This window comes from Cicer arietinum, chromosome 7, assembly GCF_000331145.2.
Source record: "Cicer arietinum cultivar CDC Frontier isolate Library 1 chromosome 7, Cicar.CDCFrontier_v2.0, whole genome shotgun sequence".
NCBI lineage: Eukaryota > Viridiplantae > Streptophyta > Magnoliopsida > Fabales > Fabaceae > Cicer > Cicer arietinum.
This window is the reverse complement of record NC_021166.2, coordinates 10,863,786-10,883,621: the sequence shown is the minus strand read 5'-3', so window position 1 is coordinate 10,883,621 and position 19,836 is coordinate 10,863,786. Positions and strand designations below refer to the sequence as shown.

Here is a 19,836-nt window from a genome sequence, read left to right as displayed (position 1 = left end):
AAAATATAAATAAAAAATAATACATATATATATATATTTAAATTAATATTAATTTTATATAATTAAAAATAATTAATATATATTTAATAATAAAAAATAATATATATCTATATATATATTTAATAATAAAAAATAAATATATTTAAATTAATATTAATTTTATATAATTAATTATATATAATTTTTATCGGAGCAAGGTACCTGTACCTTCCTTAAGTATATTCATTTCGCAAAATCAAAATTTTGTGTTATTAAAGTTTTTTAATATTTTTTCTTATTTTAGAATAAAATTTGTTATAACTCCAATTGAATTCGAAAAAACATTTAGAAATTTAAAGTCGCGATTGTGGCGACAATAATAATAATAATCCAAAATCGATGAGATGAGACATGATAGTTCACACATTTAATTTAAGAAGCTAAATTGGAATGGAAGAAAAAGAAAAAGGAAGCCGTGGATGAATCTAGAAGAAAAGCCGTTGAAACAAAAGCAGGGGAGACATAATGCATTTTGTTAAGCCAGCAGTAGCAGCAACAGCAACTGCTATTGCAGCCTTAGCTTTTTCTTCGTTCTCTCAATCTCACTCTCACCAATCCCTAAATCCCCCAAACACTGCCTTATCTTCCAACCCCAAATCAAACAGATCATTTCGCCTCATCAAAACATTTGCTACCTCTCCCTCACCTCTCATAATGAACCACGACCTCTCTTCTCAGGTTTAATCCCTTTTTCACTTTACTCTTAATTATTACTTAATTACCCTCTAATCTTATCTTATATTTTTCTAATTTTATTTCTCAGTCACATACCGACGATGTCTTACCCGAGTTACTGGTCAGTTTTCTTTTAATTATTTCAATTTATAATTTCAATGTTTTTTAGCTTCCTTAGCCATATGCTAGATTATAATACTTAGTTAATACATGTTCCTTTGATTATTATTATTATTATTATTTTGTTAATTTGATGCTATTAGACGGAGTTTATGGTGGATATGAAATGCGAAGGTTGTGTTAATGCGGTTAAAAATAAGCTGCAAACGATAAATGGTACGTGTTTTTTTGTTTTGCTTTAGTTTAAGTGCTTATGTACATGGTTATGCGATATGCTCTAGGTATTGATTTCTACAACTTTCGACGTGCTTGGAATCATTAAAAAAAATTGAATTGGATTTGTTTCATTTGATTTGATCCACAAATCATATCTATTTATTCATTTAACATGTAATTTTATTTTTAATATCATATTAATTCATGTTCATAATTTGCTACCCAAAGAAAATTTCCTATTTATAACTAGTACCAAACACAATTTCTTAAAAAAAAACAAAAACTTACCAAACACAATAAGAGTATAAGACTGGTTTTTAAGGTTCCTGAGATTCCCATCTTTGTGTTGTGTCATTCTTGTCTTCTCACTTTTTTACAGGAATCAAGAACGTGGAGGTGGACTTGAGCAATCAGGTTGTTAGGATTCTTGGTTCAACACCAGTAAAAACCATGACTGAAGCTTTGGAGCAGACTTCTAGAAAAGCCCGATTGATCGGACAAGGAGTGCCAGAAGGTTAACCAGTTATTTTCTTTGCTTTATCATGATTTCTGGCTGCAAATTTATGATATCTTGCTTTCATAGCTGAATTTTGAGTATGTCCTTTTGTGTTATTTGTCTTGTTGGTTTGTACATTAGATTGTAAGATCTGCCAGATTGAAGGTTAGGGCATGAGCATGACCTAGGTTAATTCTTAAATTTGATTTATTTGGATATCGGTTAGAGTATAATATTGACAGGCATGAGTATATTAGTGTGTTCACCGTGGTGACAGTCTCACTGCTGCTTATCTTATTTTTAAACTCTGAGTTTGTACGCTCCTTTAAATAGCTTCTCTGCACAATATTCGTTTTCTTAGCATCCTGCACGTATGTCACAGAGAAATTCTTTTAGTAATCCCCATCATCAGTCAGAAATGTTTTGTTTTAGTTTAAAAGATCGAGCAATTATTTGTTTTATTAGCAGTTACTGTTTTTATAATTAATAATTATAATTATTAGTAGCAGTTATTAAGTTAGTTGTTTATTTATAGAAAGTGGTATTTGGAAGGGAGAGACCAAACTCTCGAATTCTTGGAAGGGAGAGACCCAAGATTCTCGAATTTCTTGGGAACCCATTGTGTAATCCTATTATATCAAAAATAAAAGTCGATTATTACCATTAAATCTCTATGTTTGGTGCCGGTTTCTATCCCTTTCTACTAAGACTTATTTTTTATATGTTTGCTCTAGCCTGTACTATTATAGAGATTCATTGACCTTATTTCTATTGGTATATGCATATAATATGATAGTTTTGAGATTGGTAATAGTCTTATCTGGGATTGTGCTCTCTTGCTGTCATTTATTTCTAGCTTGCTCCATCCTTATTCTTAGTCAGTTTCTTTTTGTTTTTATTATTTATTTATATATTCTGTGATACGTCAGTCTCTTCTTACTGAAGCAGTTGAAGATTTAACGTAGAAATTTATTTATACTTATGATCCATAGTTAGTAATAAAATAGTAGAAACAAGAAAAACTAGATTGCTATTTTCTCCAAGCCCTTTAACATTGTTTGTATTTTCTTGAAATCTAATGTTTATTCATCAGTGAGTGTAAGCTGTTAGACATTTTTGTTATACAGTGATGGAAACTACTGGGTTTTGCACAGCTGGCACCATAGTTTGTCAAGAAAATAGTGTTGCTAATTAATGCGGTATTCAACACATGAATTCACTTTGACTTATCCTTTCATCCATCCTACTCTAAACATGTTTCCCGCCTCTGTTCTTATAGGAACCTGGTTGTACGCTCTCATTATTGACCCTAATATGAAATGGACTTGTTTTTGCTTAGACTGCAATAGATGCTAGATGATTTCTCAATTTTTTTCCTTGTGGAAACAAATATGACTTTAGTTGTGTGGTGTCTCTCGATTTCGTTGTATTTGTTAATCTTGTTGTAGCACTCATTACACAATAAGCAACTCAAATTCAATTCATTGTTTTCATGGTGTCAGGTGTCTTATACTCTTACCAGTTCTGATTTCATTAAATTTTTCTTTTTTGCTCTGCAGACTTTTTAATATCTGCTGCTGTATCCGAATTCAAAGGTCCGGATATTTTTGGTGTTGTTCGCCTGGCTCAAGTTAATATGGAACTAGCTAGAATTGAAGCAAACTTCAGCGGACTGTCACCAGGGAAGCATTTTTGGTCTATTAATGAGTTTGGTGATCTGACAAGAGGCGCAGCAAGCACCGGCAAAGTGTTCAATCCATTAAACAAGGAAAACACTAAAGAGGTTTGTTCTTCCTATACCTTTTAGACAACTTATGTTCTACCTGAAAAAATTTGCTTTTAAGGATTGATGACTACTACGAATGTTATTTATCAACACTAAAATGGATAGGATGTTGAATTATTTTTTGGAATCAGAAAGTATATGGATGCATCTTGATGTCTAATAAATTTCTTTGAAGATTTCTGTTATTGAGGCTGACTATATTCGGAATTCTTAAATTCTTATTTTGACACGCTGTTACTGAAATTTCACTTGCTAATAATTTAATTAAATACGATAGGCAGGAAGATTTCCTTCCTCGAGCCACAAAACATCAACTATAGAAGGCTTATTCAAACTAAATTGGGTCATTTGCATGGATCAAACAAAAGCGTAATGTAGTTGATGCATGACATGCCTTTATAAATTCTAGCGAGTATTTGCATAGTATTTATGAAACTTTTGAAAAATATTTAGGAGAATGAAAAAAAAGCATAATGTATTTGATGCATGACAGGCCTTTAACATTCCTGATTATGTTTTCAATTAAATAATTCAGCAATTGATTGGATTTATATAAAAAAAAATCTTTGTCGGGAATGTTAAAAAATAGGAATTCATTTCAATTGAATTATTTTGTCTCGTTCATATTAAAACTTCTTCATGCTTTGTTGAGTTTGGATGGATTTGATTTTAGTTTTAATGGTTGAAATTTTGATATTTGGCAGTTAGAGTGATTAAGTTAATTCATAATGTATTTTAATGGATTTATTATTAGTTAATTAACTTTTCTAAGAGTGATTAAGTTAGTAATACAAAATCCATTCAAATTCTATTTTATAAAATGAGTTTAGGAACTGAGAGTTAGTTTCTAAGTTATCATTAATGACTTCAAACACAACTTAAGAAGGTTTCTTGATGAATTTTCAGCCACTTGGTGACCTGGGAACACTAGATGTTAACGAGAAGGGTGATGCCTTCTTCACAGGCATCAAAGAAAAGCTGAGGGTGGCTGATCTTATTGGACGATCTATTGTCGTATATGCAACTGAAGATAAATCACAACATGGTATAGCTGCTGCAGTGGTTGCTAGAAGTGCAGGAGTGGGTGAGAATTATAAAAAACTTTGTTCGTGTGATGGCACCACCATATGGGAGGCAAGTGACAAAGACTTTGTTCCTAGCAAGTTCTGATAAATTAATTTACGGAAAATAAAACATTGTAACTTAGTTGTCTTGAAGCTCTTCAACGCTTCAAATTTGGAGGTTGTATACCATGTATCAGAACGAAAACAATGTATCTGATTGTCATTTACAGAAAATACTTCCATAAATTATGAAGTTACTTTTGTGGACAACATGGTATTAAGGATAGTTTATTTTACTCCCTCCATTCCCTTATTATGACTGATGTTTTAGCATTTAGTTATTGTTTCAAAATTATTTGGGAGTAAGAATACATATTTATTGCAATTTGTTCCAAAAAACAGCTTATATAGAGCATATAAGATAGTTGTTACTTTCAGAATAGGAATCACAAAGTACACTACACTTATAGAATCTGCTTCGATGCTATTTAATTATCTACAATATCATAGCATCTGTGAACTTCCTAGTTGTCATTATCCCATTTTAAGGCAATTGAAATAGTTTGACAGTCTTTAAATCAAAAATCAATACTCTATCGATAGACAAATTTTGTCTTTCATGGCATTTGAATTTCTTTTACCAAGTCATGCAAAGCCAAATCTGTTGTCATTAGTTCTATTTTAATCTCTTCTAATGCTTCAGACGTTGATTATGCTACCAGCCTACTATACCTTACATGAAACTTTTACAACTCACGGCATCATCACTTAAAGTGAAAAAATAACCCCAGATAGGTTTGATAATTGATAATTGATATGAACTTGCAATCTTTATTTGATAATTGATATGAACTTGCACAAATATAACTCTTTAGTTTTAATTCAGTATCTCTGTAAATGAGAAACTGATATTTAGTTCTTCTCAAGGGCTTAAGAATATCCTTAACAACATTCCTTGACTTGACTCCAAATAGGTTTGTTACAATCTTAATTTGATACGAGTTTACACTATTGTTTAACATAACTATTTAGCTTCAAAAACTCTAATGCTTCCGCCGTTGATTATACTTGCCATTTCTTGCGGTCAAAGCTTTTCACGAGGTCTTCATAGATTTTTATTATTTTTTTGCTGAAAGGTCTTCATAGATTTTAGGGTCGTACACGATATACTCAACCTTATACGAGATTGTTGCATTGTAGGTTTACTTTATATTAGATCCAGATGTTTTTGAAATTATGCTAAAATAGGTTCATGGAAAAAAAAAAACCTTTTTAGACAAGCAGAATGACAAAAACGTGGAATGTTATAACAATGTCGAAATCAAAAATCAAAATAGACATACCCAAATGATATTTTTCTACATAGACCCACACAACCAAAAAAAAAAAACTCCAACTAACCCTCCGAGTGAGCTGTCAACTATGTAAGCCATCTTTTGAATAACAATTTAACGCCAAAAATGTATCAAGTGAAAGGCAATAGTGACTCGCAACACTGACGGGATAAGGAGCTAGACCTCGTTAAAAATGAATATTACAATACATTATGCAGAGCAAAATCTCCAATAATAATTTCTCCTATTTTTAGTCTTAGCTCTATGTTGCATTACAATTAGGTTGTCAAAGAGGGCAATAACCCTTCTTTCTTTGCCATTTCTAACAGTGCAACAGCCACCAGAACCTTGCAATCTGCTGTGGTGCGCCAAAGATTCTTGTACGGTACTACACGCACCTTAATCAGCTCCCCGTGTTCACGAAGGCCAGTCTCTTTACCCTGTAGATGTGTGATAATCTCTTTATCAACACTCCCTCTGTACAGAAAGATACTGATCTCTTCGTCACATCCTCCCTAACACAAAAAGAAAAGGATGGCTCATTGAACTGCATGCTCGTTGAATGTTAAATGTAACGTTCAATGGAGCTTCTTTTCCCACACCACACTCTAACTATACTCATAATACCATGAAGAAGTATTGCAAAACTTTGTATGCATAAGACATGATATTATTATGTTTTTTTATTAAAAATAAGAAGAACACAATTATTTGCAAAGCACAGATCATGAAATACGCAAAAGCAAAGAGTGCAACGAGGTTCTCATGCAAAAAGCTCAGTACATACAGGAGAGGGGAAAACTGTGCATCCAGTGGAAAAGTCGAGGAAAGCAGTGAGGTCAATCATGTCTTCTACGTTTAAATTGATGCCTGTCTCTTCTTCAACCTGTCAGGGTCAGAACTTCAAGGAGTCATGAAATAGTACTGTGAAGATTGTCGTTTCACTAGGAAAGGCAAATAAATGTGTTTGTCATGCAACTAAAAAGGCCATTAGTGATGTAAATAAAATATGCACGTTCAAATACAGCTAGAAAGAGAGAGTAAGAAAGAAATGGACCTCGCGAACTGCTGTTCCTACGAGATCACCCTGGTCATCGTCCAACATTCCAGCAGGCAATTCCAAAATAATTCTTCCCATAGGAACTCTTGCCTTATAAATAAGAATATTCAGCATAAGAATAGGCATAAAACAAAATTCCAGATATAAATGCTTGTTGAAAAATAACAAAAATATTGTTATGATTGTACAGTATCATGAAAATATAGTGAACAGGATAACATCAATCCTTTGTATTTATTGTAATTCAGAGTGTTTGTGTGTGTGTAATACACATCGATGCATTAATACATCGTCTTGTTTTTTTTTTTTTTTTCTCAACATGGCATCTAATGAGAGGCAACTCTAATTCGTGAAACTCGGTGACTTTTATTTTCTTTCTAAAAAAAAGAAAATAAATTGTAAATATAAATATTTTATACTACTGTTGTTCATTGAAGATATCCGGTTGGCCTATACAGTGTCTCATCTATAGTTTTTCGCCTCGATAAAGCTCTGCTGTGTAATACACAGATTCAGTCACATACTTATTCATTTTTACCTTTCTCAACAAGCATAGAAAGAACATTGCAAGAATCCAACATCTACCTGTTCAGTAAGAACAGCATAAGTCTCACCCTCTGATTCCAGAAGTATCAGCACAGCCACAGCTGGTCCTCTTGCGAATACAATACCTGGAACCTGATCACGATTTACTTTTACTATATAAAAAAAGAAATCAGTATTAGGTGTACTGAATGTAGAGATAAATAAACTAATACAGACTTAATATAATAAAGATCCAATGTCTAGCACATCCTGGGTTCCAAGGATTTTGGATCCTAAGACATATGTTTGCAAGTTTGATACAAATTCAATAGGAATCCCATATTCATGACCTATAAACAGAAAAATGTGTATAGGAATGTGATGCCCTTTCAAGCATATAGAAATCAAGGTAACCCAGCAGATTATACCCTCTTTGCTGGACAATTACGATTTCTTAGTGCAACGAGAAGGCACCAAACATGGAAATCCAAAATACTTAAGCATCGACTTGTATCCAAGATGCTTTGAAATTTAAGATAAAAACGAATCCAATTTTGCCTGAGATTTTGATTTCCAAAGTGAGGAATCCCCTCTTTAGATATTGTAATACAGAAATAACCAAAGAACTAAGCAGGATTATATTCTGGTTCAACGGGAAGAACAAGAACCGATTCCACCATCTAACGCCTTTATTTAAATAATAACAACAACAACCATAGTAAAAGGAAATATGGACACAGTTCCTAGCTCCGTGATGTAATTGAGACATGAAGACTCCTCAACAGACTAATAATGAAAATGTGTTGTGCAAAATAATACGAAACCTTATTGCCTGTTTCTTTGTCAATAATCTCAGCTTTGAACTTGAGAAACCCAATGCGCTTTCCAAACATGTCAACTCCCTGTTTGTATCAAGAAAATCAACCAATTTTTGTTATTATGATTTTGGGATGCATGAATGAACAAATCAGGGATATTAATTAAATATCCATTTAATTAAATTGCCACATCAACAGCTCCCAAAGCCTAAATTATCAAAAACAGCACGCTTGTTGATAGTTTGTAAATCTCTTAAAACTATATTTTCCATGTGTTCTATACTTTGGGTAATAAAATGCAGAGAAAAACTCTTTACTCGACAAATTAACACAACAATAAAAAAAAATTCCTACAAGGTTGGATTAGCTATATGATCATTAAATGCCATAATATTGTGTTGCCAATCACGTCGAATGTTTGTCCATTTAGTTCCAAAATCTTTCACTTTATAGTTTCCCTGGTTTTCCTTTACATCAAACAAATGGGCTACTCTACATCCTTTCTACCCTTCTTACAAATCTTACCCGATACTTTTACGAGTCTTCTCTACACATATTCAAAACACCTAAGAGGAGATGCTTTCATCTTCTCTACAATAGTATTTTCTCCTTACTTTAATCCTTACTCATCCATTGTAGTATTTTAATCTGAGCAACAGTGATCTTATTTTATTGTTGACTTATTATTGCACGATGTTCAGTTCCATACAGCATAGCCAATTTTATAGTTTGCGATACAAAAATTATTAAAATTCGAGTGATATTTCTTATCATAGATTAAACTAGAAGAAGCATTGCATTCTTCCTTTTCATCCAGCAGGCTTTGATCCTCAGGTTATATTATCTTCCATCTCCTTATCATTTTGTATGATAGACCAAAGACATTTACGCCGTGAGACTTACAGTATGATATATTCTCCAATTTTCACCAGTAAGTTAGTTTTGATGTTCCTACCACTAACTTGCATTTCATATACTATTGTACTTTGAGTAAACAAAAACAATGTGCTTCCAAGTCTTGTCTCCATATATCTAGCATTCCATTTATTTCATTTCACAACTCTTCAACTTATCATCCATAAAATGACATGCACTGAGACACCATCTTTTGGAAACAATTAGCAAACACATCTAGAAAAAGATAAAAGATAAGAGTTCAAAGTTGACTCTTGCTATTAAACATATAATATCGGGGTAATCCTCCGTGATCACACCTTTACGCTAGTTCATGTCATGACCCCGTATCTTTGATCACTGGAATGTACACACACTACAAACTCCTTTTGTCTTGAAAGCCTTCCACGAAACCTTTCTATGGACTATAGCTTACTAGTATGTGCTATATACATACAAATGAAAACCTCAAAACCATGTTTAAATATTTTCAGTTCTTCGAAGATTTTTCCATCAATCATTGTAAGAAATATTTAGCTTTCATGGACATGAAACCAAATTGATTCTATCTGATGTCAGTCTTGTCTTAATCTCTACTTAATAACTCCCTCCCATAGCTTCATATATGAAACTAAGCTTTACCCCTCTATAATTTGCAACAGATTTGTATGTCAAAACTTTTTTCTTAAAGATAGAGATTATAGTATCCTTTACCTTATTTTTTGCTCAATAGCCTAATTACCTGAATTAGAACTTCTTTCAAAGTCATCCTACCATTGGCTAGAATTCCATTCTCAGTTTGCAAGTTATGCAACCACTGCTTGAATAAAGAGGAATCAATAGCACTCCTGCAATAGGAAACCTCAAAAACCAAACCAAAAGGACCAAAGCTACCCAATTTGTATAACACAGAAACAAAACATCGGATATACTAAATGAAACATGTTTCAACACAAACAAAAACAGCAGCAATTATATTCATGTCAATCTGCTTTTGCTATAGTATTCTGCAAAATTCTAGCATCAAATTGAATGAAACTGAGTTTACAAATTTTAATTTGATTCAAATTTTTAAATAAATAAATAAAAATATTGGAAGAGGGTCATATGATCATATCATATTTCATAATATCTTTGGCTTTGATAGAATCCCAACTAGAACAATTATGAATAACTAGAATATCATTCTCCTGAGAACTTAGGGTTAAAACAAAAACAAAAAATGAAATTTTCTACTTTCAGTCAACTTAAAAAATATTGTACTGGTATTTTTTTGTTTTAATTATAACTAGGAGCACGAGTACATATTTGACCACATATAAACTACTAAATGCTTTATTCAACGGGTAATTATGCTTCAATCGTACTAAATTTATTTAACTTTGAAATTTATGAAATTAGAAAATAGAAAATGTAATATGATTGACCAGAATTCAGAAGAAGAGACACCGGGAGCAGCAAAAATATGAACGGGTTCGGACTGTTTACTCGGTAGTGTGATACAGTGAGTTAATGACGATGACTCGCTCGACATTTTGCACAATAAGAAACCCTGTTTCTTCTTAGGAATCAAATTGGGAGCGTTAAGTGGCTTTAAGGTTTTCAATGCAGAAAATATAGTGCGAACATTCACAGCCATCGAAGCTTAAGCAAGAACATGAAGAAAAGAAGAAGAACACTTCATTTCTTTCGTTACACGTGTTCATACTTGCTGCTATTGGGCCTCCAATTATTAAAAATGGGCTGTAATTGGGCTTCAAAAACAAAAATAATGTTAGAGTTTAATCTTCCACCCTTCTATCTGCTTTGAACCTATAGTTTTTTTTTTCAACAAAAGCACTGTTTTAACCTGTTCAGATGGGTACTTTCAAACAACACTGATTTTTAAGAAAGATAAAAGAAACTCTAATAAGTTTTTAAGAAATATAGACTATTTGAATTTTTTTATCTAATTATATCCTCTAATTCTTCTAAATTATTATTATTTAGTTTGTAAGTATGGTAATAAGAATAAATTAAGATTAATTTGCTAAAATTGTTATTCTTATTTTCATATTAAATATTTTCTTAATTTGTGTGAAATTACATGTAAGTATTATAGGAAGGAAGAAAAAAAATAAAAAATTATAATGTAAAATGATCTAGATTAAAAGCTTGTTTCTACACTTAATTTTAAAAATAATCATTTATTTTTTAAAATAATTATTTTTAACAGTTTTTCGTCTGTGTATATAGCTTTTGAAAAAGATTAGAATCTAAAAATAATTTAGACAAAACTATAATCTTAGTTCTTTAAGTTTAGCTCAGTTTCTAGTAAGGTTTTAATTTTTTTTTTTTTTTTTTTATCTAATTTGATCTTTTAAGTTATATTTAATTTACACCACTAATTTTTAAGTTATATTGAATTATGCATGATGTCTTTAAGTTTGACATGTTTTTTGAATCACTGATGTAAAGTTATAGTTCAACCGATAAATGTCGATATTGTTAAGTTTGACGTATTGTCCTGGGTTCGAACTTAAGACCTCCTAGTTGTATGAGTTAGTTATGTGAATAAACATTTATTACTAAAATTTCAAGATTATACATGTGTTTAAATACTTGTAGAGAAAATTAAAAAATATTGATGTAAAGTTTCTAATGATAAATGTTAAAACGAGACAAATAAATTACAATACAAACACATTATACTTTAAAAGACCACGTTGAGAAAAAAAATATTAAAAAAACCTAATCGAAAATTTGGTTAAACTTAACATACTTTTTTATATGAAAAATATTTTGAATATTTTTGTGATTTTTTGGTGTGCAAAAGGAGATGATAAATAGTACCATAAATTCGCATATGATTGTGAGGTGTAGAATTCGAATCCGAGTTAAGAAGATCAATATTTGTCAATTGAGCTAAGACTTAAAAGATTGAAATTATTATTTTTTTACCCAACATTATAGTATTATGATTAATTTTATTTATTTTGTTTTGGCTCGATCGTAAGCAACTAAATGATAGACTAGTAACTTTAATTAAATTGTTATTAGTAGAGTTATTTGACTCTCTCACTCACAAACACTTTGATGATCCCAAAGAATCTTACAAAAATCACGTTATAGATTGTGAGATAAACCTAAAATTTTAAAGCAGTGATCAACACATCCAAATCAAATTAAAGTTTTTCCCTCTAAAATTTTGAATCAAACAACGAAATATGTGTATTACGATGCACAAGTGGTTAAATGTGTGCACTCATACACAAAATACTATTTTTACCATTGATTTATAAATTTAAATTCAACGACTTAGAAATAAGAACGACAATCAACTAGAATTATTAGTGGTTTACTAAGACTGAGTTTGGTTCAACGAAGTGAGATGAGGTATTTTAATAGAAGAAATGGGAAGAAAGAGGAATATAGATGTATTTGGTTCACAAAAGGAGAAGGAAAATGAAATTTTTTAAAGTTTTTGTATTTGATTAAAAGAAATAAACGTTTTTAAATGATTTTTGTTGTTAGTTTTGGTTTTCTCTTCTCTAGCGTGCTCCAAAACCCTTAAAGTGGAGGTATACTAAAATGAGTTCTAGAAAATATTTTGACTTATTTCTCTCATGTATCATCCTTTTAAAAAAATAAATAAAAACACAAAAATTTAAAAATATTCTTTTTCATTCCTTCCATCTACCTCCAACCAAATGCACCATAAAAATGTTTACAAAATAAGTCTCCAAAAAAAGTATATTGTATTTACATGTTCATCAAAATTATATGGAATTTTGAATAATTATAGTTGATATTTGATTGTTGTTGATGTTGAATTTTATTTATTGTTCATATTTTTATAATTCAATACATGCAAAATTTAAAATAAATGAATAGATGTCAAAATTATTTATTTTTGTATGAATATATTAATATTTTTCACAAATTTTTAATTGCTAACAAAATTATACTAAAATATTATCAAATATAGAAGAATGAGAATGAAGGAAGGAAAGAGAAAAGATAGAAGATACAGTATTTGCATAATTGCATTACACTCATCAAAATGTCACTTACAATACAATAGAATCGTATTGATAAAACATCAAATTTGTAGCTTATAGGTTAATGAATCATCATATTATTATCACCAAAAGTAAAGGTTATTAGAAGTTAACTAAGCAATCCATTAAGGAAAAATACATTTACAAGAAGAAAAAATAAGACAAAAATAAACACAATATCAAATGAACAATTAATCAGACTTGAAAACTGATAGACACAAGACAAAGGTGAATAGAGAAAAAATATTTTTACTAGCAACGAACAATAGGGAAGATCTAATCCAATCAATCCAGCATTAATAAGGTATCCCACTCATCGCCGACACTCAACCCTAACCATGTGCAAATATAATAAATACATTAAGCTACTCCTATATTTTCCTAACCCAAACAAACAAACAAACATGGTCCACCAGTTATACCTAGCCCCTGTTTTTATATTCCCCCAATCGTTTCATTCTCATCCAACGTCCACAAATCTTCCATAACCCCAAATCTAAATTCTAACCGTCCGATCACATAATAAGATAAACCCCCATCACCCTTTCCTTTCAAGATACACCCCAACAGTACCAAAACCACTCATCACTCTCACCACCCCCCTAAAATAAAAAATAAATTTAATTTAAAAACAAACTTCAACGACTTCACCAATTCTCAAAACTATTTTTCAGTTTAGTTTCAGATCTAGCACACCAGCTACCCAAACCAAGACAAATTCACATGTTCTTATTCCACTCATAACAACAACAAAAACATCTTTCAATTTTTTCATTCAACATTGGCAATGGTGGAAGCACAAACATGGACAACGAGAAGAATGAGCAATCCAAGATTATTAACACTAGACACAAATGACCAATTATTAGACATTCCAGCAACACCGCCAAGTGATCAAAGAAACAACATCATTGGATCCAACAACAGTAACCTATTAACAACATCACTCATAATCGCATCATGGTACTTCTCAAACATCGGTGTTCTTCTTCTCAACAAATACCTCCTAAGTTTCTATGGTTATCGCTACCCTATCTTTCTCACAATGCTCCACATGCTATCATGCGCCGCTTACAGTTACGTCGCCATTAACATCCTCCATATCGTCCCGTTCCAACAAATCCACTCCAAAAAACAGTTCCTCAAGATCTTTGCTCTTAGTGTTATTTTCTGCTTCTCCGTCGTTTGCGGTAACACCTCTCTTAGATACCTCCCCGTTTCGTTTAACCAAGCAATCGGCGCAACGACGCCGTTTTTCACCGCCATTTTTGCCTTTCTAATTACCTGCAAAAAAGAAACCGCAGAGGTTTACTTAGCTTTGTTGCCCGTTGTTTTAGGGATTGTTGTTTCCAGTAATAGCGAACCTTTATTTCATTTGTTTGGTTTTTTGGTTTGTGTCGGTTCAACCGCAGGACGTGCTTTGAAGAGCGTTGTTCAAGGGATTATTTTAACTTCCGAGGGAGAGAAACTTCATTCTATGAATTTGCTTCTTTATATGGCTCCTTTGGCTGCTTTGATTTTGCTTCCTTTCACTCTTTATATTGAAGGCAACGTGTTTGATATAACGACTGAGAAAGCAAAGAGTGATCCTTTTATACTTTTCTTGTTGATTGGGAATGCTACTGTTGCTTATTTGGTTAATTTGACTAATTTTCTTGTTACTAAACATACTAGTGCTTTGACTCTTCAAGTTTTGGGCAATGCAAAAGCTGCTGTTGCAGCTGTTGTTTCTGTTTTGATATTCAGAAATCCTGTTACTGTCATGGGGATGACTGGGTTTGGAATTACAATCATGGGTGTTGTGCTTTACAGTGAAGCAAAGAAGAGATCCAAAGTTACATCTCATTGATGCTGATGATGGATTCAGCTCCACAATTTCGTATATGTTTCTCAATTCTCAACATTTTTTTTTTGGATTTTCATAAAGGCATAAACAGGTATTGCTTTCTTGCTTCCTCGTTTTATAATTGTTGGGCCATTTTAATTTTTGATTAAATTGTATTTCTGTGGAATTGGATCTATTACAGCAATTGGACTGTATAGGAAGATGCAGAAAGGGAAAGGGTTACTTAGTTATGTTTGTTTTTCTATTGAATGTTGTGTAACCTTATAAAATGGTCGCCACCCTTTGGCGATATACATGAAGGATTCATAGGAAAGAAGTTACATTTGTGTATTGGGTGAGGGAGGAAAATTCTCCTTCGCTTCATTTTGTTAATTATATATATAGTCTATTGTTTCACTTGTGTCTTTTATCATATGCCATTGTGAAGGTTTTTAGCTTTAATTTTGATTCATTTGGGTGCTTAGAATTAATCTTCATATGGTTTATTTTCTTCAGTTGATAGTCAACTAGGGTAAGGTTTTCAATTAAGGTCAAGTCGCAAGCTTTGAAACTGAGAAATTGCAGCCAAATATGTTTATTGCATTCTCAATCTGTTGTCGTGTTGCGGTCGGGGAAACTGTTAAAACTATGATATTGCCGTTACAATCGCGCAGACAGTTTTTTAAAACCACAATCTTAGGCACTCTCCAAGCACCCCGCTTCATAATTACCTACTCATGCAGTCATATTAAGAATTGAAACACGAGATTTATTTGTTTGCTTTTACTTGTTTATATTGAATTGTATTTTCTTCTTGTATTGTTTTGGATTTCATTGCAGTTAGTGAAATGATCACTAAACCCAAGTTTCCAACTTTTTTTTTTTGTGATTTCTTGTCTTTCGCATATTCAGTTCTAAATATATTATTTTTAAAATGATAGTTTTGAAGCAGAATAGATAGTACCCTGAAAACAGTCCTAGTAAATTGTTTGGTTAGTATTGAGACTTCATCAAAATTTTGCAACTCACATATGATCATTCAAAGAAACTTCAGGAAGGCTGCATTTCAAGGACACTTGTGAATGTATTTGATTTGCCAGAAACTTAATTGCCATAGCCAAGTTTAGTCAAAATTATTTCATTCAGTGTTGTCAAAATGGTGAGATGACTGTGCTGTGTGGCGTAATCTGTGCCAGCCTCCATTGGCAGTCATAGTCTACAATGCTTTATTTACATGGCAGATTTTGGATTGACCGCCACGCCACCACAGTCAGCCGTCCATCACTGATAACACTGATTTCATGCTTTCAGAACAAACACTTCCAAGTAGGATTCATTTTTAACAGTCAAGTTGCATATTGCTCAGTTCTGAACAAATTGAGTTGGTATCGATTAGTTTCTATCAGAAAGTATAATTGTAGGCTCTTGTGGTTAATATAAATGTATATTACTGTTTAGCTCGTTCAGCTATAGTAGCAACACCCAACCTGACAGTGTCATTCCAATATTCATTCTGTTCGAGGCTAGTTCACCTGTATGTTAGTTTAATATAACACCAGCAGCTAAATATAGTTTCCTATGCTTTCACATGCACAATTTTAGAATAACACTCGTGTTCTTCCCTGCCAAAATTTTAACCGATTGTGCAACTTTCTAGTTTGTTTGCTTTGATACATCAGTAGGTAGCTGCCAACTTAGTATAACAGTTGCAAAGACTGCATTGGCAATGTATTGACAATGCTATGTAGTTTAACTCTCAAGGTAGTTCATACTTCAACAACAATCCACTATTCAAAAGCATTGAAAAATGACATTACGTCCATACGTTTGGCCTAATAATGTCTTGACAATTGGCTGCTAGTACGCTATCATTGTCAAAATGGTTGATGGTTGGATTGTATTGTATCTTAATTCTTAATCAATAGTATATAGGGTATAGGATTCAACAAAGATAGAGAATCCATTTTATAGTATATAGCTATTTATTTATTTAAAAGTTAAAATAATGACATGTTGAATTTCCATGCTTGTCTAAGGGCTAGAGTCTAGAGAGATTCGCCCTTGTTTGTAAGCCAGACATTCGGCGCGTTTTAATGCACTGTCACTTGTTAGCTGTTTTAGGACTAATAGTACTATGGACTAGTAAACTAGTGTGCTTGGCCAATGTTAGGTATGTGGTGATATATCAAATTACAGATTTGACTGCTACACGTGACTTCTCGCCAAAAATAAATAAATAAAGAAGTATATGACCAATTAATTCAACTTGATGCTTCTTGGACACTATTATTAACATGTGTTGATTTTGAGTGAATATAATTAATTTTGAATTAATTTAATTTTGAATTAATTGATTTTAATTGAATGTAAAGTGATTTATGTTTGGATGTTTTCAGATAAAATTACTTTTAATTTTTAATGTAAAAATCATATTTAGATTCAGAAGTTATAAATCATAGCTTCAAATCAATTATGTTCGGTAGCACCTAAACATATCCAAATCAATTCTACACCTTCAAAATTGATTTTGGCTACTCCAATAGTGCAACCAAACATGCATTTAGCATTGTGCAAGTGGATAATGTACTACATCTAAGATGACGAACTTGACTAGTACTTGAGTTCAATACCTTGTAATAGAATAGTTTGTGGTTAGATTTTACATATCTCTCGAATGAATTGAGAATTTAAGACCGCTTTTTTTAAAAAATATATTTTGATGTATGTGATTTTGGCACAAAAATGGTCTTAATATTCGTTTGGGCATTAAATTACATTATAAGAATTGTGTGAGATGTTAACCTATATATTATGTCACCAGTTCAAACTATAGTCTCATAATTGTGTGAGAATTAGGATACGATGTATTTGAAATATAAATATTTTTGGTGGAGGTATCCCATGAAATAATAAATGAATAGTGGAAAATTTTCATGCGCTTAAAGTAAAATTTAACACATCATTATTAGGAGAGGATGACAAACATGAGCACTACTCTTGTTCTTGAAGAATAAACATGTGAGTTTCTCTTGCAGCTGTAATTAGGCTTAGGCCAAGACATGATGAAGCTGCTTCAAATCCAAATGGGATTAGCACACTTATTGCAAGCTTCATTTACCCGAAAATAGGATTTTGTAGACCTCGTGTTACCAATCTCACTTGATGGCAACTAAGGCTATATTAAGCGATGGATCTTGAAATTCTTTGATGATTGGGGTAATATAAATGGTCTATAAAAATATTATAAACTTTTCTAAAATATGCAAACACCATTAAAGGGAAAAAATTAATTTCAATTAATTCTTTTTAATTTCTTACAATTTTATATCTACATTTACATTATTATCAAATGACAAGTTACCGCACATGTGTCTTATTTATAGTTGTTATAATCATTAATGCACATCCTCAAACACATGTAATTTGCTAGACCAATTTGTTCAACATCACGACCCAATCAACACATCACATACTTGGCTCTCAATCAATCATCTCATGGTACATTATTTGGGTCCATAGGATATACACCCTAATTAATTCTGCATCGGTTACCATAAATTTAAATAGGCAGCTAATTGTAATTGCACCTGTTTTCAATCAACTTTATCACACCCTTCAGCTGATCTAAACAATTGTGTTGCACTCAAGACAACACAATAGTACACGTGGCATTTCATGGGTAATTAATCAACCTTTTCTTATCTGGTAGGTTGATTCATAAGTGTTCCCAAATCTCAATCACGTTAATTTGGTTCCTGATTCTTTGATTTTATCTCATAATTCATACATTTTGATGAGTAAGTATGTTTGTCTAATTGGTTTTTGTTTGAGGAAAATATGCTTCCTCTTATCCAAATGCAAAGTTCTTCCAACGACGACACAAATGTGCAGAACTTGTTTGAATTGGAATTTTTTTCGTCTCTTGATCCCTGATGATTTTCAGAAGTTTTGGAATTTAGGGTTAAGATCAGACGGGCGATATGATTATCATGGTTTCTTTTTAATTTTTTTGGCAATTTAGCGATTTGAATATTAATTTAATTAATAAAATAATTTTTAATTTGAAATATTAAAAAAACACTTGTCAACATTTATGATACCATAAACATGTGCCATTTAGTCAAAATTGGCCACTTTATTATCTTTTTATTTTAAAAAATTCACCAGTACATTTTAAAAGTTTTTTTGAATTTCAGAGGTGTAAACCAACATTTTTTCAGGACCAAAGTTAAATGACTCATATGACAAAAACATATTTAAAACATTTTAAATTAATGTCATTAATAGCATTCATACATGTTAAAATATTATGCATATGGTTCTCACTTTCCTGTTAGCGATGCAATAAGGAATACTGTAATTATGGACAATTAAATATAACAATGGAATATAATATATTTATAGTTAAATTGTGTTATAGTTAAATTGTGTGTCTTTTATATCCTATACTTATTAGAACACCGATTATTATAGAATTTGGTAGTGAAAGAATAACAATGTGTCAAAATGTTTCAAGACTATAAAAGATATATTTTTTTTTTCAAAAGAAAGACAACACATTTTAATACGAAATGTCCATCCAAAATATATAAGTAACTTCTTTTATATATTTTAATATATAATTTATGTTAGACTTAGCTAATCGACCATTAGTATTTTCTAACCAAACATGTCTTAAGCAAGATGACAACTTATCATTTGCGATCAACAAAGAGACTCATCCCCGTGCTATGTTTCTCATGCAACCATTGGTTCCAACAACTTGCTCTTAAGTCTTAACCATACACTTCACAAACAACAAAGTTAAGAAAAGCTTATACACTCACGAGATGTTCGTCCTTCAACACCAACTTGTCACTCAAAGCAGTGGCTTCCATTTCAACACAATAACTCATCTTCTCTTTTCACTTATCACGAGTTTCTTGTGTCTTTTATATATATATA

At 31.6% G+C, this 19,836-nt stretch overlaps 3 protein-coding genes across 3 annotated transcripts; 2 read left to right on the top strand and 1 right to left on the bottom strand.

Annotated features, from left to right (window-relative positions):
- Window positions 1-344: 344 nt before the first annotated feature.
- LOC101492858 (copper chaperone for superoxide dismutase, chloroplastic/cytosolic) lies at window positions 345-4,666 on the top strand. Its single transcript, XM_004515688.4, has 6 exons — window positions 345-717; window positions 803-835; window positions 978-1,050; window positions 1,430-1,564; window positions 3,106-3,329; window positions 4,239-4,666. The coding sequence occupies exons 1-6, from the start codon at window positions 505-507 to the stop codon at window positions 4,500-4,502; spliced, it is 942 nt and encodes a 313-aa protein (XP_004515745.1). The 5' UTR covers window positions 345-504; the 3' UTR covers window positions 4,503-4,666.
- Window positions 4,667-5,717: 1,051 nt separating this feature from the next.
- Window positions 5,718-10,710, bottom strand: LOC101493191 (nudix hydrolase 14, chloroplastic-like). Its single transcript, XM_004515689.4, has 7 exons — window positions 10,455-10,710; window positions 9,770-9,875; window positions 8,140-8,217; window positions 7,376-7,468; window positions 6,788-6,880; window positions 6,518-6,616; window positions 5,718-6,245 (listed from the first exon to the last, which is right to left on the bottom strand). Exons 1-7 carry the CDS (start codon window positions 10,664-10,666, stop codon window positions 6,009-6,011), a joined length of 918 nt encoding a protein of 305 aa, XP_004515746.1. The 5' UTR covers window positions 10,667-10,710; the 3' UTR covers window positions 5,718-6,008.
- A 2,822-nt stretch (window positions 10,711-13,532) lies between these two features.
- Window positions 13,533-15,309, top strand: LOC101493510 (probable sugar phosphate/phosphate translocator At1g12500). Its single transcript, XM_004515690.4, has one exon. The coding sequence runs from the start codon at window positions 13,855-13,857 to the stop codon at window positions 14,914-14,916; it is 1,062 nt and encodes a 353-aa protein (XP_004515747.1). The 5' UTR covers window positions 13,533-13,854; the 3' UTR covers window positions 14,917-15,309.
- Window positions 15,310-19,836: the final 4,527 nt, after the last annotated feature.

What these genes read in the sequence shown, in the direction of transcription:
- LOC101492858 (XM_004515688.4), top strand. Translation starts at nt 505, where the DNA reads ATGCATTTTGTTAAGCCAGCAGTAGCAGCAACAGCAACTGCTATTGCA. An exon ending in ACCACGACCTCTCTTCTCAG is followed by an intron (nt 718 to 802) that starts GTTTAATCCCTT and finishes TTTATTTCTCAG; the next exon opens with TCACATACCGACGATGTCTT. An exon ending in ACAAGGAAAACACTAAAGAG is followed by an intron (nt 3,330 to 4,238) that starts GTTTGTTCTTCC and finishes ATGAATTTTCAG; the next exon opens with CCACTTGGTGACCTGGGAAC.
- LOC101493191 (XM_004515689.4), bottom strand. Translation starts at nt 10,666, where the DNA reads ATGGCTGTGAATGTTCGCACTATATTTTCTGCATTGAAAACCTTAAAG. An exon ending in GTCTCTTCTTCTGAATTCTG is followed by an intron (nt 9,876 to 10,454) that starts GTCAATCATATT and finishes TTCCTATTGCAG; the next exon opens with GAGTGCTATTGATTCCTCTT. An exon ending in GCACAGTTTTCCCCTCTCCT is followed by an intron (nt 6,246 to 6,517) that starts GTATGTACTGAG and finishes TTTTTGTGTTAG; the next exon opens with GGAGGATGTGACGAAGAGAT.
- LOC101493510 (XM_004515690.4), top strand. Translation starts at nt 13,855, where the DNA reads ATGGTGGAAGCACAAACATGGACAACGAGAAGAATGAGCAATCCAAGA.